The 23,566-nt window shown below is 42.8% G+C and overlaps 3 protein-coding genes across 5 annotated transcripts; 1 reads left to right on the top strand and 2 right to left on the bottom strand.

Moving 5' to 3' along the window:
- The first annotated feature begins 516 nt into the window (after positions 1-516).
- On the top strand, positions 517-3,588 carry LOC306839541 (uncharacterized protein). 2 transcript variants are annotated; one of them, XM_079368296.1, is made up of 9 exons: positions 517-623; positions 1,120-1,559; positions 1,940-2,026; positions 2,144-2,208; positions 2,309-2,401; positions 2,546-2,702; positions 2,890-2,997; positions 3,090-3,144; positions 3,291-3,588. In XM_079368296.1, exons 2-9 carry the CDS (start codon positions 1,218-1,220, stop codon positions 3,572-3,574), a joined length of 1,191 nt encoding a protein of 396 aa, XP_079224422.1. In that variant the 5' UTR covers positions 517-623; positions 1,120-1,217; the 3' UTR covers positions 3,575-3,588. The 2 variants fall into 2 exon arrangements, with proteins under 2 accessions (XP_079224422.1, XP_079224421.1); XM_079368295.1 differs by having other exon boundaries at positions 517-659.
- Positions 3,589-4,633: 1,045 nt separating this feature from the next.
- Positions 4,634-13,640, bottom strand: LOC306839718 (catenin beta-1-like). 2 transcript variants are annotated; one of them, XM_079368566.1, is made up of 17 exons: positions 13,466-13,640; positions 12,457-12,506; positions 11,659-11,868; positions 11,299-11,549; positions 10,917-11,155; positions 9,419-9,620; positions 9,153-9,297; positions 8,051-8,154; positions 7,657-7,791; positions 7,333-7,536; positions 7,052-7,210; positions 6,836-6,955; positions 6,600-6,750; positions 6,346-6,467; positions 6,111-6,171; positions 5,695-5,890; positions 4,634-5,603 (listed from the first exon to the last, which is right to left on the bottom strand). In XM_079368566.1, the coding sequence occupies exons 2-16, from the start codon at positions 12,467-12,469 to the stop codon at positions 5,700-5,702; spliced, it is 2,307 nt and encodes a 768-aa protein (XP_079224692.1). In that variant the 5' UTR covers positions 12,470-12,506; positions 13,466-13,640; the 3' UTR covers positions 4,634-5,603; positions 5,695-5,699. The 2 variants fall into 2 exon arrangements, with proteins under 2 accessions (XP_079224692.1, XP_079224693.1); XM_079368567.1 differs by lacking the exon at positions 13,466-13,640 and adding an exon at positions 12,628-12,798.
- Positions 13,641-15,091: 1,451 nt separating this feature from the next.
- dync1li1 (dynein, cytoplasmic 1, light intermediate chain 1) lies at positions 15,092-23,532 on the bottom strand. Its single transcript, XM_079368228.1, has 13 exons — positions 23,261-23,532; positions 22,960-23,033; positions 21,597-21,713; positions 21,221-21,451; positions 20,908-21,062; positions 20,638-20,731; positions 19,826-19,961; positions 19,636-19,747; positions 19,330-19,389; positions 19,144-19,188; positions 18,964-19,051; positions 18,755-18,877; positions 15,092-16,537 (listed from the first exon to the last, which is right to left on the bottom strand). Exons 1-13 carry the CDS (start codon positions 23,362-23,364, stop codon positions 16,419-16,421), a joined length of 1,458 nt encoding a protein of 485 aa, XP_079224354.1. The 5' UTR covers positions 23,365-23,532; the 3' UTR covers positions 15,092-16,418.
- Positions 23,533-23,566: the final 34 nt, after the last annotated feature.

Below are 23,566 nucleotides of genomic sequence, written 5' to 3'. Positions count from 1 at the left end.
TAGGATATTTTTAAGTTTACCAAAAAGCACACAACTCAGCACACCTTTGTCAGTGAGTGGATCAACTTCTGTGAACGGAAACCCCCCTCGATTAAAAAAAATGAGTTTTTACTACCAGGCCTTATTTTTTAGGTTGAACTGTAATAATTCAGTTTAAACTGAAACCTGATGTGTTGATTATTTTAACAGGCCTGATCAGAAAATGCTCGTAGACACTCACTAAGTTTCTCCACTCTGGGACAGAGCTGGAAATGTATGAACAAAAGGACAGGTAAGACAAGAGGGGATTAATTTATGCTTACTAGCAAGTTAATTGTTTCATTGTTGTTTATTTGTAATGCAACTATTAATTTGATCTGTCAGAGTGCCACAACATTGGCTGGTTCAGGGAGCAGCCATCTTGGAATCTGAGGATGTAAGAGAATGGAACACTGCATTTGACCTGTGACAGCATAATAGTGACCTCACAGTGGTGATATTCTACAGAGTTTTCTTAGTGACTGAGAGTTCATTTTAAATTCATTGCGCTTCAATACTTGAGCCAGCAAGCCACAGTCAGACTGAGAGCTACAAACCCAGATACCAACCAGAACAAAAGCAAACTGTTGAAGAATTGAAATTGAGTGAGAACTAAACTAAACCGTCAGTAAACGTGCCAAGTAAGTACAGACACAGGTCACCTTAGAGAGACAGATGGACGTAGGGGTAGAGATACTCGATCTGAGAGTGGATGAACTTAAAACGTTTCAAAGGTGAAATACTTTAGAGAAATATCTACCTGCAGCAATTTCAATTAAAGCTTCTTAAAATACAAAATCTAGAGCTTCTTTTCTTGTGCATGTACTGTGGAGTTTGCTCTGGATATTTGCATTTGGGACTTTCAGTCAGAAAACTAACTTTCTGTAAAAAGGGCATTTTCACGTGTGTGTGTGTGTGTGTGTGTGTGTGTGTGTGTGTGTTTAAAAGACCAAATAATTCACAAATTGTAACGTAAAGACATCAATTTGGTCTCAGAGAAACATAAGAACATTAACATATACAAAAAATCCTGTAATGTATATTTGAAACATCTCCGATCATAGTGTCGCTGAAGCAGCTTTCTTTTAATGTGTGTGACAGGAGTCCTGAAGCTACCAGGCAGAGCCAGGTCCGTGTCTGTCTTCTGGGAAGTCAAAAGACCAGAACCTAACACAGACGAAAACATCTCTGCTTTCAAAATGAATGACTTCAGAGCTGCTTTCAGTGGGATGAATTGGTCAGATATACGTTCCTGTCTGGAGGGAACTATCATGGGTCTGTTGGCTGGCACGGCCAACCCTCCACTTCCACCTCCCACACACACTCCACCTCATTATGGCCCTGCTGGGTTTGAGCCTGACGCTCACCCACAGGACGAAAGAGAGAATGAAGAGTGCCCCCTCTTTGAAACGGGTTTAAGTCTGTCTGATCTGCTGAGCCCCTCAGGAAGTCCCATCTTGTCATTTCAAACTCTGTATGAGGAAGACATCATGCTGCCTGAAGCCCTGCATGGTCAGGAAGGCGATCACAGCCAGGAGAAGGTAAGATACTCCAAAGTGGTTAATGAAGGGTCATTATAAAGTGACCAATATTTTTGTTTTTACAGACGTCAGTAGAAGTTTGGTACAATAGATCAATCTATCGATCGATCTATCTATTTCTCCTCGATGTACTTTGAAAGTCTCAGGGACAATAAAAAATCTTGATTGAACCCTGAAAGTAATTCCTGAAATAATGACTGTGAGAAAGTCAAGTTGGAAGTATAGCCGCATAAACAAACAACAACAACCCCAAAACATTTAGTTTGAAAATAAACATTTATTTAAATCTTCGCACTGATCTGTTTCTTTTTGTTTTTTTTGGTAGCATGGTAACCCCATGTGTGTTCTTTTGATAGTAAACATTCACTCTCTCTCCACAGTACCTGCACTTTGAGCTGCCTGTTCATAATGATCCTCCCGCTGCAGAGCCAGCCCCCATCAGTTATCCTGTTGCCGCTCCACAACACGTAAGACCCTCAGTTAGCATGTCACATTTTCAACTTCTTTCATCATCACTGGAAATGAAGACTGATTGACAATTGTTACCAGTAAAGCTCACCTCACCTTTATATTTGTGTTTGCAGTGTAATATGGAACCGTTGACACCTTTAGACAGCCTTGAGCCAAAGATCAATCATTACGGAGTGATGTAAGTAACACAGCTGTGTGTAAGAAGCCTACTGAGTTTCAGTTTATACACTTTTCCTGTGATTTAATATTTTGCATCTGTCCACTTTGTCTCCGTTTAGTTGTCCAGATCGGTTGAGTGAGTTTCGAGCATCAACCTTACAGCCAACTCCACCTGTTTATGCTGCTCATCCTTTAAGCTTCTTCTACTCAAGGTATGTTTGGGTGAAAGTACCCTTTTTAAAAAAATAAAAAAATGTCTATCAGGTGTTCCTTACTTTTTAAGTGTCTGTTGTCCATGAGTATTTGTCAAATGTTGCTCATGTTGTGAACTCTCACTTGTTTTTATTGGACGACAGAAAAAGACAGCGAGAAAGCTCTGAGGATGAAAACAAGCCCTATGTGAAGAAGCCTCCGAACGCCTTCATGTTGTACATGAAAGAGCAGAGGCCAAACGTCCCCGCTGAAATACTGCAAAAAGGAAGTGCAGCAGTGAACGTGTTCCTTGGACAGACGGTAAGTGTGTTTGCACAACTAACATCCTCACAGTCATTTGTGTCTTTCTTTTATTTTTTTAACCTTTTTTCAGATGTGAGACTTTTGGCAAACAGATGTACTGTGGTTTGTTCTTTAGAAATATAATCATCAATGTAATTCTGTTTGAATTTGTTTTTGTGTGCTCACTAACATATTCTTTCCACAGTGGATGTCCACGTCCAAGGATGAGCAGGCCAGATATTACCAACAGGCTACTTTAGAGAGCCAGCTACATTCTCAGCTGCACCCTGAATGGTCCACAATTGACAATTATGTAAGTCCACGCTCCTCTCACACAACACAACAACTATACAGGCATGATTACAGATGGACAAGTGTTTTAATGTTGTTATTGCTGTTTTTTAGGGCAAAAAGAGGAGGAGACAGAGGAGAAAATATCCATATGTGGCTACAAACGAAGGTACGATTTTCTCATCAGACTAGCTTTGTGTGGAGAATATTTAGAATGGTGTATTTTTTAAAAGGATCATTAAAATATTGTTGAACATATATTGATGTATTCAAAGTTGAAGAAAATGTCATTAGTGTTTTGTTTTATTGATCTAGTGACGGAGGTGGTGGAGGTGGCCGAGTCTTCATCGTCCAAACCTCCAGTGATGGATCCTGCTCCTATGATGATGGAGGTCACAGATCGTTCTACCTCTCAGTCAGGAGTTCTAGGAATGCATCCTTTGCAGAATGTGTTTGTGCTGGAGAGACAGACGGATGTGACGGGGAAGACTGTGCTGGTGCAGATTCCAAACATTCAGCCCCCATTAAGTGTTTCAGTTTGTCATGGGTGTCATCTGCCGCAGGTGTTCATGGCCTCCTCTGGGCCTCTGATGGCTTGAGCCTGTAATTGTCACAAAATTGTAATAAAAGGTGCAATTGTTGTACTGCTTTGTCTGTTGTGTGAAAGTTATCAGACGTTTCTAAGAATAAATTAAATGACAACTTGATTTAAGTTTTGGTTTGCTCACCCTCTACATTGTGTTCCACCTCCTTTGGCAATCAGCAAGGACCAAAACTAGTTTTACTTAAAGACGCGTCTTTCTTTCACTAAAGATTTTTTTCAAAGTGACTTTAAACATAAACTACACTGTTACCAGAAGATCCATTGGACTAAAACACATGGGCTGTCCAACACAAAGAAAAAGGGTAGTTATATACACATTACAACGGTGCAGCACAGAGAAGAAACAGACTGAGGAAGAAGATATACTCACACAATGCTGAAACGCAACAAAAACAAAATGACTTGTCTTTCATCAAAAATCTCAACATTCAGACCAGAGGTCTTCATCGTGTGATTAAGTCATCACCTTCCTGTCCAACACAAAGGACAAATTTAAAAGTGATTTCATGATTTTATTTCTGCTGGAGTAGCTCATTTCCCATTTTTGACAGAATGTCACAAAATAGAAAACCGGTTTTATTTCTTTTTCTCTCTTTACTTTTTTAAGATGGTATAAACTTGATGTTTGGAGAGCTGAAGGCTCAAAGAGGAATGAAAAGTGCAAACAAGCACTCTCAATCAATGGACTACCAGAAGGTAGGGACGAGGGCTGCAGCTCATCAACTAAAAAGTCATTTCTAATTGTTCTGATCAATCAGTAATGTCTTTCTAAATGTCAGGATATTATACTTCTGTCATTCGTGATATTAACTTCCTATTATAAAAAAAAAAAAAAAAGCTTTTGTCTTTAGCTTTGGATGTGGCAAACGTTACCAACATGTTTGACAAATGCAAAACTAACCTTCTGTACATTTCCCAATGATGACTAAAAGGTGGGGCTATCAACACATTTATTTCACCTGCATGATGTTAAATCTGGAACATAAGGTCCTTTTCTGGAGTACACAATCTCTACATCACATGGCCGGACAGAGGACACAGGACAGACACCAAATGAAATAAAATGCCATTTTTATTGTTCAGCCGTGTCATAACCTCGTCTCCAAAAGAAGCACAGCAGGACTACACCTGGTTCATCAACCTAGCTACCTTTGATAGCACATAAAACTGGGTTTTATTCAACCACCAATGATAGCATTAAAGACTTTTCTATCAGACATCCAATGATAGCATACAAAATAGTTGTTAACCTACCAGTGATACTGTATATAAAACACTAGATTTATCCCCGAACCCACCCTCAATTTCACCCAGAACCCCTCTTTAGAACATTTGTGACACTGACATACTTTATGCTTAAACAAGCACATATTAAGAATGCATAATTCTCCATTTTTGAGATTATAAAAAAAACTACACAATGTTACACTTTAAGTCAGAGTACAATTCAACTGAGTATTAGTGTTCTACACATTCAGCCATTAACCAAAGGAACATTGTATAATATCACTATAACTTAACACTACATGTAATATACGTTTAAAAAATAAAAATTACAAATGATTAGCATTGAAGAGAAAATGAAGATGGCTAGTGTGAAGGCAAGCTGGGTCAGTACCATAAACAGAGAATGAGTAATACAAAAAGAAATAAAAAAATAGAATAAGAAAAAATAGAAACAAAAAAAATGATAATACAGGCAAGGCTAAAACAAAATGTGTGTTTCAAACTTCTAGGATCCACCTCATGTGCACTCATCCATGTAGCTAACCTGCTCCAAGACTTCCATTTTGTTATTCCACATCTCTCTGATACTTTACCCCCCAACCCCCCACCCCCCTTTTCTCGACTTGCTTTGACATTCCCATGGCAACCATCTTCTTTGTTTGTTTGTTTTTTTCTTGTGTCAGGCACTTTCCAAGACCCCTTATTTCTCTCTTTACCTTCAACAACTCCACAAGTCAATCATAACGCTGATTCAGACAACACAGGCCAATCACAATGCAGGTTCTAGTAGAATACATCTGTAAAGGGAAAACAAAAAGGTTCGGTTCCATCAGTGCTCTTTAGAGGATTACTACTTGAAATGTAAGAACTAGTGGAGGTGTGCCTCACCAATCCTACAGGTCGGTGTCAAACCAGGCCAGCTGGTTGCTGTCCATCAGGTCCTGGGTGTGACCGAGGTCTGGCAAAGGATCGGTGTGATGACCCAGGTCGGGCAGAGTGTCGGCATGGTAGTCAGCACCCTCCATCATGGGGTCCAAAAGACTGTCCTGGCCGTAGGCTGCTGGGTAAGCCCGGTAGGCTCCATCTAAAAGACAGATTTAAAAAATGTTTTAAATAGCACATCTTTTCTCTTATACATAGTGGCTGGACAGGGTAGACTAACCTGAAAACAATGAAAAACATCACATGGCATTCAATAGTTTCAAGTATTTTCTGTCCCCAAATAAGATGCTCCTAAACACAGTTTTACATAAACCTTAGGGAGATGACATACAAGATGAGGAACACTTAAAACGGGCACTCACCATCTGGCCTGTAAGCAAGAGGGTCACCCTGAGCTCCCATATCAAGTCCCAGGTCTCCAGTCTGTAAAAAAAAAAATAAAATAAAATAAAATAAAATAAAATTAAGAAAAAAGTTTTGGTGGAGAAGTGGGTGTCCTTACACCAGATCTACTGAATCTGTGTATGGGATTGTAGTAAGAAGCTTTAGAAGCTAAACAATCTTGCTACAGCCGGTTGTGTTTGTACGTGTACATACCTCATTCCAGGCCATGGGCTCAGTCCTAAACAAAGAGCTGGTCAGCTCCACTGACAGCCGTTTCTTGTAGTCCTGGGGTTTGTCCTCAGACATGCGGAACAGGACGGCTGCAGCGTAGGTTGCTACAGGAGAGAGAGCATGGCGACACAAGTCAGGTAAAGGAACATTGGAAGTACGGACAGGCACGACGAGAGGAAAAAACAAACCAAAAAACCCAGACATGTTTGCAGTATTCTTTTGGCACGTGTACTCACCAACGCCCTCGTTACGGGAATGCAGCAGCTCAGTGAGGGGGGCAGTGGCTCCTTCAGCTTCGATCGCCTCTGCAGCTTCCTTGTCCTGTGCCAGCTCACACAGCACGCCTGCTGCCACACGCTGGATGTTCTCCACTGGAGAATACAGCAACTGGAGACGGTGGAGGAAAATAAGTTAACAAATTCCTTAACATCCAGCCTTTTCTGTTTTATGAGTTTTCACACTGAGGGTTTACCTGGACAAAGAGTGGAATGGTGTTGAGTCCTCTAATGACGATTCTGTTGTGGACGTCCCGGGCCAGGATGTGCAGAGCTCCTGTGCAGCCCTCCACGATTTCCTCCATGCGCACACCCTCCTGTGTGCATAGGAGTAACGGGGGGGGGGGAAGTTAACTAAATATATCCCATTTTCAAATGCTCAGCTAAAGAAAGCTTGAGGATTTGTTACACACCACAAACTGCTGCTGGTTGCCTCCCATACTGGTACGCCTCTGGGTGTCCTGGTGGGCCCTGACAAGCAGTTGGACCAGACGCGGGATAGCTCCCTGCTCACGCAGAGCGCTGTGATTGGCTGGGCAAAGAGCCAGGTTGCGGATCAGACCAACTGTGGCCTAGAATTGAAGAACATTTGACATACTTCAGTGCTGTTGATGATCAATGGGGGTCACTGTTTACAGGTTGCATGTCTGGGGGGAAAACGTGTAGGTACAGAGATAAAGAGGTGAATAAAGACCTTGATAAGTGGCCAGTGGGACGGAGGGTGCAGAAGTTTGACCACCACAGGCAGACCATAATGTAGGCGCACGGCATTCTGGGCCATTTCAGCGTCCTGATGGCGGGAAGTCAGGTGACGCAGGGCACAGACCGCCGGCTCTGTGATGTCCTCTCGGTCGCCAGCCCTGAGAACTGTTCGCACCAGAGCCTCAATGCCTCCAACCTTTAAGCATGGATCAGCAGAATACGGACATAGTTAGATTTCACAGAGGAATAGAGTAATGGTCTGACAAGGAAGCATTCTGCACAAGCTGTGTGTGTTTTTTTTTTTATTATTATATACCTGGCAAACCATGAGTTTGTTACTGTAGTTGTTGCAGGTCAGGTTGGAGAGGATGCCAGCGGCACAAGTCACTACATTAATGTCATCACTGCCCAGCAGCTGGACCAGGGTCCCGAGGAGACCTTCCATTCCCTCCTGAAGAGCACAGCACCGGTGAGAGGAGACGGATGAAAATGCATAATTTAATATTAAGCAGATTAAACGAAACGCCACCTATGCTTGTAATTTTCCTGCTGCCTAATGAAAAATACACATCATCCTTAAAGTGGGCTGGTGTACTGCTATATTTTAGCTTGACCGAAGTGACAATTGAACACGTTTGTTTCTTAGCAGCAATGACTGAGTTTGAACCTACGATTCAAATGTGAGCATTCGTGAGTGTGTTAGTGCTGACCTGTTTCGTGGCAGCGTCTGAAAGATTCCTCAGAGTCCAGAGACAGTTCTGGACCAGACGCTGGCTTGGGTCTGTCAGGTGAAGGCCCAGTGCCTGCATGCCTCCTGTCATCACAAATAAACATTCATTACATGGGAGGAGTTTGGCCTTCGAAGGAATCAATAACTACAATAACGCATCCAGGACTTGTTACGATGCTAATACTTCAGTCAGAGAACTTCCTTCACTCATTAATGTCCACAAGAGGGGAACAACGCAGACCCAAGTTTGCTAGGGATGGAAATTATTTTTTTCCCCTAATACGAGTTTTGACAATGTTGAACACGCAACATAAACACTGTTCACTTAGCTGCGTGTGTGTGTCAGTGTGCAGGCTGGACATGCAGCGCGTCGACTGAGTTCGACCAATCAAACCGAGCCCTTCAGGTTCTGGAACAGCATCGTTTATGCACCGAGCACAGCGCTCGTCAACAGTCTATTTGTTTAAAACTGAGACTCCAGCAGACGGGTACGATTACACATGTAGGAGTTATACACAGCCACCAAGCTGATGCCTGCGTGTTCATGCCGATGCAGTGAGAAGAAACAAAGAAACGTTCTAAGTTGTTCTGTATGAAACAAAAGACATTCCACACAAGTGAAACGTCCGAGCTTTTTGAGACATTCAGTGTAAAACTCACCAACAAAAATGATAGAATTCAAAAGGCTGACGTTACTTCCCGTTTGTACAGCGCATAGATGTGCAAGTGTTGCTACAAATGTGATTCGAGCAGATCGGCTGTCGTCCATTCGTATCAACAGAACTAAGAACACATCAAGGTCAAGCTGAAGCGTGCCTGGTGTTTGTCGTTATTGATTTAGTTTTCACAGAAAACCTTTAAAAAGATGGTAAGAGATCTTTAGAATTCTTCAGACAGCCTGTTCTCTTACAATGCAGCAAAAAAGAATCATGACAACGCGTTGCTCTTCGGGGTCGTACGCCACACAGACTAATCAAGACTACATCCGGTTCTATTGGCACATTAGCCATAAGCTCGGCAGTCTCGACATGCAGTACACTGAAGTGAATGGAGGCTGCATCTCTCAAGGTTAACATACGTACCAGCCTCAACAATGGCAGGCTTGTTGCTTGAGCAAACAGAGAGCACTTTAAGGACTCTGCTTGTGGTCCACAGCAGTTTCTCATATGTGAAGGTCCTCATGATGTTGACCAGGGCCTGGGGGCCGCCACTGGCCAGAATAATCAGCTGAAACCAGAGACACATTCATAGAGATGTTAACGGAGTGGTTTTGTGCAGAACCAACAGGGGAAACAATTATTTTAAGACTTTATTTCAAAACAAAAACAAAAAAGTTGATGTTCAATACCTTGCTTTCCTGATTGCCGTAGGCCAGAATTTGCAGACAGTCAGTGGTGATTGCCAGGAACTTGACGTTGGTATTAGACAACAGGGCCACCATCTTCTGCAGTCCTCCAGCCAGGCGCACTGCCATCTTTGCTCCTTCCTGGTGCAGCAGCAGGTTGTGCAGTGTAGTGATGGCGTAGAACAACACACTGTCCACTGGCGAGCTGGAAACACACGACAAACAAATAATCAGTAACGGACTCCTTTTTAAAAGCGTTAATGTCGAGTTTCTGAAGTGAATATGATAAACTTTATAACAGAAGCTCACCGACGGGTTTTCCCTTCGATCAAGATAATGACAAGACAACAACCACTAATCAAGACTTGGCAGTAATCAATCAGCTCTGTAAATCATGCACTTCCTGGATGGTAAATAGTGACGAGTAATGAAACGTGTCACAGCACCGGAAGCACAGAAAACCTGAATTATTCCTTGACGCAGCATGTTTTTACAGACCGTCTGATGTTTGTTCTTCCAACTGGCAAGCAACACTGAAGACAAACGATGGATCTTGGCAACTATTCATCAGCACGGGCACACAAGCCGTCTGCCAGGGAGAGCTGACCGACCCACCTGCTACTCACACCCAGAGGGTTTGAGTCTGGGTTGCCTACAGCCTGTACATTGGGATTCACAAACTCACCACTAGGCCACCAGCGCAACGAGAACCGTGTGCGTTTTACCCGAATAGTTTTACACTTTAGGAGTTTAAAGTGCACTGCTCAAGTGTTGTCTGTAGCCTTTAATAAAAAAAAATCAAGCAGTTCAACTGTTCATATCCTGCGAGTAAGTGCGGTAATACGATTCCAAGTTGAAAAATCAAAGACACGCGAGGGACGTCCAACAGGTCGCAACTCGCCAGCCGGTTAGTTGTTTTGTCTGTGTGCTTCGGCTTTCATGTAGAACACAAAGAGAAAAGGAAGGAGGCAGACATTTTAACAGTTTCAAATGAGTCCCACTGTGGAAAAACTCAGTCAGGACAGACCGAGGCGGTGGTTTGAGACTGTACACTTTTATTGTACTTCTCATCTGTTGTCTGGTCTGTTGTGATTGTCTGCATTTATTCACACTTGACTCGTTACTTTCTTAATCATTATTGCTTTTAAAACCTAAGTTTTATATGAGAGAGAGCGAGTGATTGTTGGGAGAGTCCAAGACTCTCAATGAAAATACATGTTAGCTCAAATATGCCTCTCACATAAAATTAAAAAAAGGTAACTGGATATATGCAAGTCAAAAAACACCATGACTGGAAAATGAGCAGAGTGGTATAGTGAGAGGCTGGTAATAGGATTCATCATGTGAGCCACTGTTTATTGATAGACTAAAGTATTGTCAAACAGATCTAATTTGAGTTGTAGTGAAATGGAAAAGAACTCCCCACGTGGATGTGTGCACACAGATAAACTCACGTCACACATTCAGTAAAACATCCACAAGAGCAGCAAGAGTCTCTCACCCCAGCATCTTGACCAGGGCAGGGATGCCTCCAGACTTAAAGATTGCGAGGAGCCCCTCACGATGATGGGAGAGGTTGTGCAAGGTGCCGGCAGAGCAGCGAGCCGTCTCCACATCCCCTGTGTTCTGCATGGCACGAACGACCGCCGAAACCATCTGCGGTGAGCGCATCAGGGCGTGGCGCGATGCCTCCTTCTTTGACAGCTGATGCACCATCACAGCTGCTTTGTTCACAACAACCTGAGACGGAGACAACATTTGTTACAAACGCAGTTTGCTCGTCGGCGTGAACAGCTTTCCTGACGTGAAACTGCGCGTGGAATTACGGCGACAGCGACAACTTCGACGGCATTTTGAGCAAACGATTTGAACGGTTTCCACACCTGGTCCTCGTCGTTGAGCAGTTTGGTGAGCTCAGGAATGGCACGAGTGGCAAGCTCGGCATCATCTTGATAGTTAATGAGGTTGACCACCGCATGCTTCAGCATCTGAGAAGGCTCCGCCAGCCGCTGCACTGCTGTTGGGTGGGTGGCATCCAGCTGTGTGGGTGGGATCTGGATACCTTCCTCCAAGGTTTCAGGGAACATGGCAGCACGCACACGTTGGGCACGGGTCATGGCATATCCCTCAATGTCTGCAAAACCAAGAGACGACAAATGTTTGCCACAGATATTACTCCATTGATACAGGAGTTGCCATTACAATGCTGCAAATGTGAGGATCGCATCGCAGCGTTTATTAACCTGTCGGCTCAGGAGTGAAGGGCTGGTTGAACTCCCAGTCGTACAGGGCTGGGTCATCCTCTTCAACATCAGGGTTCCCCTTGCCGCTCAGAGATGGGGCTGTGGTGGTGACTCCAGACTGGATGCCTGAATCCAGGTAAGACTGCTGCTGCCACTGGCTCACTGCAATCTTGCTGTCCCCCATTGCCATGTCCAGCTCCATCAAATCAGCTACACACACACACACAAAAAGAAAACACCGACAATTACAGAACAGTTGCCTTCTTTACTTTACTCACTCCAGCTTCACTTCTGACTTCAAGACAATATAATTATCGTTATTTTAAGGTTCAAATGAGTTTGAATGTTTGTAATCATTTCTACCACTTTAATGACAATCACCTTAATTGTGCCAGGTTTCACCTTGTTGTCTGGACACTTTAATGACAACCATTTTAATCTGCATCCCTTATACTGGACGGAGGAGGGACAGTGGTTGTTTAGTTTAACGGTCACTGTTTATTTTAACTACGGTCTTGTATATTGTTACTGGATGCCTTGAATTTTCCTCAGGATCAATAAAGTATCTATCTATCTATCTTTCTTCCACGTGTTCACTTGAAACTGAAATGTAAGAGAAGTGTTCTTATAATTACTCCTGATACCATGTGCTCACCTGGCGTCCATTTTCCAAATTTCGACAGCACCTAAAGGCTTACATCCAAATCCAAAGACTTTTTTTCTCTGCACGCCGGTTAATGGTCGTGTTTATATAACCTTAAACCAAACATCTATAAGATGAAATGTGTTCATACTTACACTGGGTAGCCATTGTTGTTGCCTGCCCTCAACCCGCACAGCAGATATGTCTGTGAAGAAGAAAAGATCACACGGAAAATTCACAACTCAACCTTGAGTTTTTGTTTTGTCACAGCCAACGAGACACTTCGCCGTGCTCTCTCAATAAAATGTTTGTCTCTTCAGCTCTACCTGAGCCAGCTTCCTCTGATTCACACTTGGTTTTTTTGAGTTTGCTAACGCAGCTATGAAGAGGGGGGGAAAAACACCTCCGACTGAGAGAGAGCAAAGAGGTGGGTATTTCCAGGCCAGCGTGAACACAATTCACCATTCAGCGGCAAAGAACATCAAAGGCATATTTTCTCCCCCTCCCCCTCCTCCCCCTCTTACCACGGCCAAGTTCCGACCCCGCAGCTTGGGTTTCCAATATGAGCAACTCCGCCCCTCAATCACTTCCATGGTTTCCTCTAATGCTGAGTCTAATAATCTGCTCAACCCCACACTACTAAAAACACTCACAGCCATCACAAAACACGTTCATGAGACGTGTTTGAAGAACTATATTAGCCACCATTGAGCTAACAGGTCGGCTAGCTTACCTTGAAAGCTCGCTAAGCTAACCTAACGTGCCATGCTAACAGCCCCCCCCCCCCCCCCCCCCCCCCCCCCGTCGCTAGCTAGCCCACCAGCTAAGGTAAACAAACTGAAATTCAGTGCTTTACCCACTCTTTATCTAAAACGATCATACTAAATACCGGGCGCAATAATGACAAGCAGCAAAGTCACAAATCAGTTCATTATGAAAAAATCGTGACTTTCAAGCTCCCTCTTCCAAATGTTCAAGTCTGGTTTGATTAGCTTAGCTAACCAGGACGTATAAAAAAGTAGATCCAAGAGCCACCGTACAAAACCTGCCAGCCAAATCAGAAAACCCCCCAAAGCGGAGCACCCTCCCAAGATAAAGAGGATTTTATTTCACTCCCCCCCACACACACACAAACGTTGTATAATGAATGTAATGTATCTTTACCAGAGTCGAGTGGCTCCTCCGTGGTTCTTGTCAGGGGGATCTTCTCCTTTCTCTTGGGCTGAAAATTGGAAAAGAGCTGCTAGGTGAACCACCCGTAGAAGTCCGAACCACACCCGCTGTAGCTCCGCCGAAGATGTTGCTTCCGCTTGTGCGAGCTAACACCAAGATGGCGAAGGAGAAAATTTACAGTATTCTGCCGCCCTCGGAAAAATAGGGCGCCATTTTAAACAAAGTTTTAACATCGAAACTAGTATTTTACATGGAATGTCATATATTGATGTAATCGTTGTGTTTAGACCTCCCATCAGTTATATTTGTGGGCCTCCAGCTAATGTAGTTAAAATATGATAGATACTTGCAGTAGCGGGGAGGGCGAGGTGCATTCATTAGAAAAGAATGTGATTCATGAGCTGCGGAGATATGATAGAGAGACTCATTAACACGCAGTTTACTCAGGGACACAAACGTTCCAGGCATTATCATTATGCAACATTTATCTTTAAAGTCAAGCCTTTTTTAACAAAAATGTATTTTGTTTGAGATCCATCTTTATCTTTTACAATTCACACTTACATTGTGAATTATTTAAAAAAAAGATAAACTGCAGTGACAAAGAGTTGAAGAAAAGCAAAACACACCAACATCCATAAAGTTAAAACCATATGAGAGACAATGGGTCATGGATGAATTTAACATTTCTAGTGAGTGAAACCCTAATCTGATTAGATGAAAATCAACAAACATTCAAAGACTGATTAATTAGAAAGACAAACATCAATGTCCACAATCATATGAAGCTGCACATGGTTTCAAAGGTATATTGTTCTGTCCCTGAGTTGTTGACACTGCATTATTTGTGATAACTGTGATTTGAATCCAACACTGACATGACTGAAGTCAGGCACACTGATGATGCTATCTGTTCTTGAAGCCATGATACATTTTATTATGTTGAAATCGTATGGAATGTCTTAAAGAACCATTTCATCTGTAGACAATTATTCACAGGCTTTCCTTTTACATAATGTAATAAACATCACAGTGCAGCAACGGTCAAATATTCAACACTCCCTGAAAAACATATAATAGCTCTTGTGCATCTACTTCAGCTTTAAGTTTAAGAACAAGCACAACAATTGGTTTGGACATTTGACTCACTTTGGCTATATGAAAAAAAAATGATGTATTGATATTGAAGAAAGAGAAAATGTATCAGATCTGGAAGAATGTATGTTCACTTGATTGTAGTGAACATTGTGGCTCTCTGTAAACACATAAAACTAAAGGAAAGGAAACAACTCCCATTAATAACAATCATTGAAATGTCCTACGAGAAGGTCCACCATTTGCCTTTAGTTTCTGCCCGATTACAAGAAACTTCTTTTACACATACCACGCCTACGATCGACCTGCTTTCATATGTTCAGACAGGCCTGTTTTTTCTAGACTTTTATTCACTTTCCATTATTTAACTTAAAGAAAACAATTGTATATTCTGAGGTTTCTACTGCAGGTCAATGCTTAATAACACACAATCTTAGTAGACTAATAAAGCAAGCTTCACTGTTTCCACATATCACATATCTTTTATTCAGTTTTAAAAAAAAAGGAGAGAAACCAGGTGGATGAATCCGAATAAATACACCTTTTATTTGACTGATTAACAGATCTGATTATACAAACGCCAACACAGAGCTCTGAAATAACAGGACCAATCAGCGAGACAATGACTGTACATTCTTGGTGTGACCCCTCCTTGTTCTGATCCCTTTGCCCGCCCACCACCCTGCCCGCAGTAACTATTTAACTGAATCACTAGTGCTTCTTTCTGTACAAGTAAAGCTCAGCTACCCACCTCCCCCTCCCTTTTATTAGTGCACTGTCTGTTATCCACAGGTTGGAGCGGTATGTAATACCAGAAGTTTGGCCAATTGTAGAATCAAGTGTCATGATGCATCCTAAGTGTCGTCTACACGGGACTAGTGTTTGGGTGTGAAGCATTTTTCTTGTCATGTTTGGTTGGTGTAGTCTAGCAGACAGCGCTGCTGTATTAATAGTGTATGCACCGTTGTAAGAGCTTGTAGTGTAAGAGCATAGTAATGTAATTGCCTTTTGGTTGAAATGCAAACAGCCAAAAAATATCTCAACACACAGGGCTAGGTTGAAGTATCTTAATAATATCCACTCACACTCTCTCTCTCTCACACACACACACACACACACACACACACACAATCATTCAAACACACACACACACACACACAAATACTGGTACGTTTTTCCCTTCATCTTAAAAAACAAGACTGTTTGCAATTTTGTTTCAGGCATTTTTTTTGTTCTCAATCTCTTCCTCTGGCCAAGCGTGACTTGCCCCACCTTACATGAAACACAATCACGCAATCATCCCTAAAGTACCTAGGACAGACCACATGCGCCCTTCAGTTGTTCCTACAATAAAAATGCTAACTTCACCATCACAAGAAATGGATGGATAAAAAAAAAAGAAAAGAAAAAAAAAACAACACTTTCATCCTTGCAATCATTTTTCTTCAACCCTGACTCTCACTTCTTCTCGCCTTCTCCTCTCCACACATCCCCATTGGTCCCCCATATCCATTTAACCTCATGTAACAGACAGTCTTGTATGTAACAGTGACAAATATTCGCCCTTGGCGTAACAGCCAGGTAGAGAAGAGAGGGAGGAGGGAATAGGAGAAAGAGGTGTGGGAGAAGGAGTCAGGGGAGGAGAGAGGGTGTTCTTCTGAAAGTGAAAGATGACAGGAAGGTAAATCTGTGTGTCCAGCCCTCCTTTTCCCCAACAGCCCTCTTTCTCCCGGCATCTTGGTGATAGAGTGGATTGAGGGTGGACAAGGGAGGTGAGGGAGGGAAGACCACTGAGGAGAAAGTCAGGGGATGAGGAGAGAGAAGGAGAGCAGGGTGAAGTGTGCGGTCTTCATGTGTCCTGGCCGTCGGTGGCGGGGGTCTCGTTGGCGTTGGGCAAGTCCGAGTCACTCTCCCGGCTGGAAATACGGTCTAGCTCTGCCTGTACGTCACCCAGGCCCAGCTTAGAACCTGCATCAGAGACATGTAAACAAGCACATTACACTGTAAAAAAAACCATACAAAAACATTTTATCAGGCGTTGCATTTTCACAGCACAGGGAAGGCACAATACAATTTGCACAAGAAATTACACATGGTGAACATAGGAGCTAGGAGAATATTGAACATTAGACAAATGTTGTATTATAATAGCAAAATCGTCAACATTCTTTTACTTCGCTCAGGCGGAGGGTATTAAAAGTGAGCATTTCCCTCCTTTCCTTTTCAAGATTATACTACTCAAAACACCTTTGCTGATACTGAATGGATTTTCATTTTGTTGCATATTAGCGGACATCTCACTTAACATGTCAAAGTGTCAAATCTTACCTACTTAAAAGAGACCTGGGTCATTTTTGTTAATCACTCAATGGACAGACAAGCACTTCAAGCAACTTGGTTTTTTTTTAGCTTCCATGTTATAGTTTTACAAAAGTGATAAACTACAAGAATTACTACTCGACTCGTTCATACTGAACTAACTGGAAGACAGACATTATCTACTGTCATTGCCGTTTGCTAACCTATGACAACGTGTTTGTTTAATATAGGCTTATCCATCAGTACAATTGCATATATGTACTTCTCCATCCTGGCCAGCCTTAGTTAGAGTCATGTGTAATGTTTGTGGCTGTTAGTTATAAGAATGCAATGCAACATGCCAAATTAAAAAGAAACGATGCAGAGAAGCAGAATGGATAAAATAAGGGGTATACTGTAGGGATTTAAAGTAGTTTCAGTACTCACTAATAACATCTTGTTATACCAGATAAATAAATAGTCAGACACAGATCTTCTGCCAGTAGCCCATTATGTTTTCTGTGGTGTGCTGCCCATCAGTACTTCAAATAAACGACAAGAAGCTTGACAGTTTGAACAGACGGTCAAAACTTTATTTGCCCATCATGTTCAACAACCCTTCTTGTCTTCAGCCTTCAGGATAAAAGACTCCCATATACCATACTGTAAACCAAATATGAAGTGGAACTCACAGAGATTTACTCTTCTCAGGCTCAACAGTAACATATGACTCCGTGGAGAGGTCTGTCCACAAGTCTGTAACAGTCACTTTACGGACACAGTGCCAATCGGCACCTCATGCAACTTTCCACTCTTGTTAACCAAAGCGGTGGATTTTACTCTGACTCGACAAACTTCATCAGCTAGCAGAAGACTCTCTAGTCGTCCCTGTCTTATTGGCAGACAATGTGTGCGCAGTGCAAGTTTTGTACCCATTCATAGTAAGTAAGGCTGAAAATGTAATGACACCATCAACCAATCCGATGGATTTGAACCTGTCATGGCTGCCACTGTTTTCTCCTCTAAGAACAGAGTGCAGCTCTTAGACAGGTTAGCCTTTCAGCTGTCATTTTGACGTCGTTCTTGAATTGCAACTAATGTTAAATCAGTGCAAATAATGTCCGTTTCAATTCACCTTTTTCCAAAGCAAAGAAGAAACCCGAATCATGCGTTGGTCTGCTTTCCAAACACAATTAAAACACTGGTGCAGAAATAATTCAGAAGCACTGGGATCATCTCTCCCATACTAAAACTTACCAAAGTCTTTCCTAAAAACTAAGTGTTCAATTTAAAATCCATGAGCTTTTGATGTATAAGAAAATGTGTGATATACAGGAAGATTGATCCCAGCATTAAAAAAGAAAATAAAAGGGGGGGGGGGGGGGGTCAAAGAAATATAAGGATGCTTATTTAGGAAGGACAATGACATTAGCAAGCAAGCAATTAGTGAGGAGTTTCTGTCTCTCACACACCTTAACGTGGCCAGCATCCTCTGACTAGTGCACACACACACACACACACACAATTAATGTTGGTAAAAGTGACCATATACAATAAACCACAATGAGCAGAGTTTGGAATGAAAGACAGTCACACAGAGCTACAAATGCTGCAAGATGATAGTTGTGTTTAATTTGCACTTCATCATTCTCTTTAGCATGAGTTCTATTCATGTCCGACAGAGGAAGCAGGAGAGGAGGGGACGAGGAGAGGAGGGGACGAGGAGAGGAGGGGACGAGGAGATGAACGACGGCAGATGGAAAAAGCAAAAAAGAAGCTGAGTGACTGAAAACAGCAACACAAAATGGTTTTCCTGAACATCACTTTCTCTTTTATACAAAGCGGAGAATAAACAATGACCTAAAACATCTACTCGTGTATTCTCACCTGACTTGCGTACTGTTCCTGGCGTGTTGTTGCCGCCGCCTGGCGTCCCGGGCCCCCCTGTCCCCGCTTTCTTTGTCAGTAGACTGTTAAAGAAGTTGGCCAACACGCCCTCACTGGTCTGACCTAAAGAACACACGGACAATGGTTAAAAATGCTCACGGAGCCTGGCGCATGGATGGTTTCTTACAGCTGTGTAATCCGTCACGTACCTGACTGTGGCATGGCGTTTGCTACGTTGGCCGCGGCGGAGCGATTGCTCGTCCTGGGGGAACCAGTGGGCGCTCTACTGGTGGTGTCCTGTGAGCGGAAACAGTTTATATTACACATACTGGAAGGAGATTCCCTCCATTTTAACAGCTAAAAATAAATAAATAAAGAGAGCTGCTTACCACTGGTCGCCCTGCTGTCACAGCGGGCTGTTTGGCAAGCAGTGACTGCAAATTAAAGCACAATATGCACACTCACTCTAATTATCACTTAATTTACACATCAAGACCCTCAAGTCAGATTTAGTTGGTGGAGCTACAAGCTGCCCACCAAGTGGTGTTAAGAACACAACAGAAATGTTTCCTGACCTGCAGTTTAACCAGAAACACTTGGTCATCTTCCGCCTGGATCTCCTTTTCATGTACAATCTGGGGACAAGTGAAACTAAATTAAGAAATCGTGTTTACATCCAGCTCAAACACAGCCAATAAGCTAGATTGGATAAAACCCCAATGATCCCTGCAGTAGTATTTGCTGAAGATTTGTGCGACGGCTTGGAAAAAATGATTTAAAAACAACGATATTGAGCATTACAACAGTAAACAATGAGGTAAGCTTAGCGTGCCTAAGAGGATCTTTTCTAAGTTAGCCGATTTAGAAGTGAAAGCCTGTACCTTTCTGACCGGCGGTTTGACTACTACGTCCTCAAAGCTGTCGTCAGCTTTTACTGTCTGGAAGTTCTCATGAAGTATGGCAATCTTTTTCTCATTGTCCCAGCCTGATGGACTAATAAAGCACATGTAGAGGTTAGAAAACAAACAAACACCGCACAGTCCTGCATACATTAGATGAAGGCAGGCTTACATGAAGACGGCGTCTCTTTCCACCACTTGTGCCGGGCAGTGGAAGGGAAAGCCGTAGAGTCTGTGGACCAGGTATTTGTAGAGGATGTCCAGGTTTTTCATCTCCTTCACTGATGTGTAAACCAGAGACGCACCATCTGACACAGAAGTCAAGGACTTTTTTTTTTTTTAAATGTAGTATTGTATTTCTAAATGTAGGAGAAAAAATAAAAAACAAAACCATCAAATCAAAGGGACAAAAACATCCGTTAATACAAATGAAACTGCATTAAAAAAATATTCTGAAACTGCATTAAAAAAAATATTCTAGCAATAACTAACTGCCACTTGTACTTCGGAGAACGACAGCAGTGTGCCTCATATTATACACGATAAACCCTCATTCTGTATTGACTCGAGAAATGATTCTGTAAAAAGACAAACAATAACAGGGTAATAGCACTTCACTGTTATCAAACTCTCTTTGCAACAAAGCAATATAAACATCAACAGATCAGACACCGCTAACACTGGGCAGAACACTGCAATAATGAAAGTGCTGTCCTGAGAAAAGAACACCTTCAAATGCTTTATCACACTCCTCCACCACAGGGCAGCTTCATGGAAGGAGTATGCAGGTTTAAATTTGAATTAATGCCTTAAAGCTCTTCTCATCCGAAAGCGAAAACTGCGGAGTCAGGAGTATCGATCAACAGCCCCTGTTAAAAACCGCAGCTTATTCTGTGCTGATCGATACTTTCATTGTTTAGTGACGTTTTCCAAAGTTTGTGATTATGCAACTTTCAGCACCCGGCAATGTTAAGCAAAAGATACACTGCAGACAGAAACGCCTGATGTGAGACTGGATGAAGTCCAGGTGCTCGTCTCTGTAGTCGTGCTCCTTCTCCAACGTGCTGATGGCGTCGCACTGAGGTCAGATAATTAGGTGTCACGCAGAGGAGAATGCATGCAAATAGAAGCAAAGCAGAAGAATACAAAGAGGCTTCTTTAAAATACACTAACAATTAAATTACAAAGTGAGATACCTTTTTTTCCCTTCATAGATATGTTATGATAATAAGACAGGAGAAAGCCAGTGTGTACCTTGGTACAGACCACCACCACTGGTATTCCTAGATTATGCGTTAGTGTGTTGTCTCCTAATGGCAGAAGCACGCTCTCCTCATCTTCGCTCCTTCTCTGCGGGGTGCCATCCTCCCCACTCCCGGGCTCTGTGTACTCCTGGAACTGTTTTACAACTGCAAACAAACAAAACACACAATACTCAGGCTTAGTACTTTTTGAACTGTTTCACATGATTACTTAAAACCCCCTCCTTATTTACGTTTCCATAAAAGGAATCTTTTCATACTTCGTTTCAACTTGATCTGCAAATAAACCCGAGCGCGTCACTCACGTCTGTGTTCCAGCTCTCGCAGCGTTTCCGGGGCGACTCGGAGTTTGTCGATATGTTCCCTAGCAACAGCTGCCCACTTCTGGAGAGAGTCCAGGGCATTCCAAGGCCGCGACATGTCCAGCGTTATCAGCAGCAACGTGTCCCCGATCGAGTCCACTGGGACAGCTACTCCCTGCAGACCTTTGTGATACAGGTCTCCGTCTAACACCCACGCGTTACACCTTGTGTGGTCTATACATACACAAACACACACAGAACATATGGAGATGTATATACAGCTCACACAACCAAGTCCAGGATTGCTTTACTCAACTGGGGAAAAAAAGGATTGAAAAATAATTTATTAGTTTGAGAATTAGAAGCTCTTGCAAGTTACCATCGATGTCGTCGTCATGGACACTGAAGTAGAGGTATTCCAGGCCACGCCCCTTCAAGTATTCTTCAATACCCTGAAGTTTTGCAACCATGGTTGTCTTCCCCGAACCAACCTCACCTAAGTTCAATGGATAAACCGGACACTCAGATATAGAAATAAAAAAGACATGAAGTACAAGTGTACACCAAACATAAATAGGACTCTTATCAACTCATCGACACATTACTGCGATTACATTGTGAACCATACAACACAGAACATCATAACAGAGATTTGTTTTTCAACATTCAGTCCAAAATCTTTAATTCCCGACACTTTGTTAAATGTCTCACAAAACAAAAAAGGGACTTGATCCTAACTTCCAATGACATAATTAAACTTTTTTGTTCATTTCTGCTTGAAAATTTAATCCAAGGATTAATTCAATAATCAAATAAGAGAATAATACTAATAATAATATTTTTAGATAAATGTAAAAAACTAATAAAAATGAGTTGCATATATACCTTATAATCCATCCACTAATATTTCAGCTCCCAACAGAAATAAATGTTAGAAACATTTAATTAAAAAAAAAACCCGAAACAATTCTTGTCTATAAACCATAAACAGTATCTCCTTCATTTGTAAACGGAAAGAAACATCTTTAATTTACTGCCAACAGACTGCACTTCTCATAGTGTGTGCTGACCTCCGAGCTGTCAGTACATCTTTGTTATTGGTGTGTTTTAAGGCAGGAGCAGTCTGAACCGACAGGGGGACACGCTGCATCATGAAGCAAAGATTGCTGATGTTGTCATGGATAGCACAGCTGATACCTCACATCGGAAACCAACGCGCTGATTAGCTTGAATGGGGTAGCTGGCTGCGGATTATCTCTGTCGGATGTGTGGACAGTGTGTGTTTTTATGCGCGTGCGGGTGGCTTGCATTAAGGGACACGAGGACCGAGCGAGACAGGGAGGCACCAACGTCTACTTCAGGCCCGTATTAGCCTCGTGGCCTCGTTCAACAAAACACACACACACAAGCTGATGACTTGTCTCGTCCCTTCAGCATCATTTCCACCTAGCTGCCGCTAGCACCACAGGATGCTAGAATGACTTGCAGTGTTTCACAGCGGCCTGATTCTCTCGTTCAAGATGAGGTAGTGTGCGCGTGCCCGTGCTCGTGCGTGTATAAGTGCACAGAAAATACACCTGTCTCCCTGCTATCGGTCTTACCTGAACTAAGGAACACAAAAGGCTAAATCAGGATAGCTTAGCTGTCGAGCAATATTAAGTCTACTAGAAAGACTGTTGTTCAGGCTAATGATGCCTATTGGCTAACCAGGACAGACTGCAGACATACACACAGATACCCACCCATGACCAGGACATTTTTCCCCGACGGTAGCTTTGATCTTGAATGGGTTGAAACTTCACTCAGGATGGTAGACCTGCAGCAAGAAGAGCCGATGTTACAACTCGGCTAATTCATTCATTAAAAACAACGCCTGACAGCGGGAGGCTACATGGAGCTAGTGCTGTTGTGTCTCCAGCGTCCAGCCTACTAGCATCGTTAGCAAACTAGCTGTCAAACCATTCTCCTCCTCCCCGCACAAAAGGACCCTCTGCGCCCACAAAAAAAAAAGTGTTAATGCAGCTTAAATAACGTTTCACCAACCATAAGTCCTGTCCGTCCTCCTCCTCTGTGTTGGAGGTCTCCAGTGTGTTCTTGGCTCCAGCTGAGGCGGAGGATAATAACGCACTCCTCCCTGAAGTCGCCATCTTCGCAGGGTTTCTACCACCGAGCGGAGCGCCCGGATGTAGCAGCTGAGTGCTAAGCTAGTCTAGTGGTGCACCGCACCGCGCCGCGCCGCACCGCGCCGCACGCGGTCGGGGCGTGGTTCCCCCAGCACAAAGCTGCACTCCCTGCTCCAGACATGAAAACGATCAGACGGATCTGGATTTATCATTCACAGCAGGTTGT

The sequence above is a fragment of the Symphodus melops genome, assembly GCF_947650265.1.
Source record: "Symphodus melops genome assembly, chromosome: 18".
NCBI lineage: Eukaryota > Metazoa > Chordata > Actinopteri > Labriformes > Labridae > Symphodus > Symphodus melops.
This window is presented reverse-complemented; position numbering and strand designations above follow the sequence as displayed.

What these genes read in the sequence shown, in the direction of transcription:
- LOC306839541 (XM_079368296.1), top strand. Translation starts at nt 1,218, where the DNA reads ATGAATGACTTCAGAGCTGCTTTCAGTGGGATGAATTGGTCAGATATA. An exon ending in TTAAGCTTCTTCTACTCAAG is followed by an intron (nt 2,402 to 2,545) that starts GTATGTTTGGGT and finishes ATTGGACGACAG; the next exon opens with AAAAAGACAGCGAGAAAGCT. An exon ending in ACGTGTTCCTTGGACAGACG is followed by an intron (nt 2,703 to 2,889) that starts GTAAGTGTGTTT and finishes TTCTTTCCACAG; the next exon opens with TGGATGTCCACGTCCAAGGA.
- LOC306839718 (XM_079368566.1), bottom strand. An exon ending in TGCTCAACGACGAGGACCAG is followed by an intron (nt 11,156 to 11,298) that starts GTGTGGAAACCG and finishes TCTCCGTCTCAG; the next exon opens with GTTGTTGTGAACAAAGCAGC. An exon ending in CAGACGCTGCCACGAAACAG is followed by an intron (nt 7,792 to 8,050) that starts GTCAGCACTAAC and finishes TGTGCTCTTCAG; the next exon opens with GAGGGAATGGAAGGTCTCCT.
- dync1li1 (XM_079368228.1), bottom strand. Translation starts at nt 23,364, where the DNA reads ATGGCGACTTCAGGGAGGAGTGCGTTATTATCCTCCGCCTCAGCTGGA. An exon ending in TCAAACCGCCGGTCAGAAAG is followed by an intron (nt 19,390 to 19,635) that starts GTACAGGCTTTC and finishes ACTTGTCCCCAG; the next exon opens with ATTGTACATGAAAAGGAGAT. An exon ending in TGACAGCAGGGCGACCAGTG is followed by an intron (nt 19,052 to 19,143) that starts GTAAGCAGCTCT and finishes TTCCGCTCACAG; the next exon opens with GACACCACCAGTAGAGCGCC.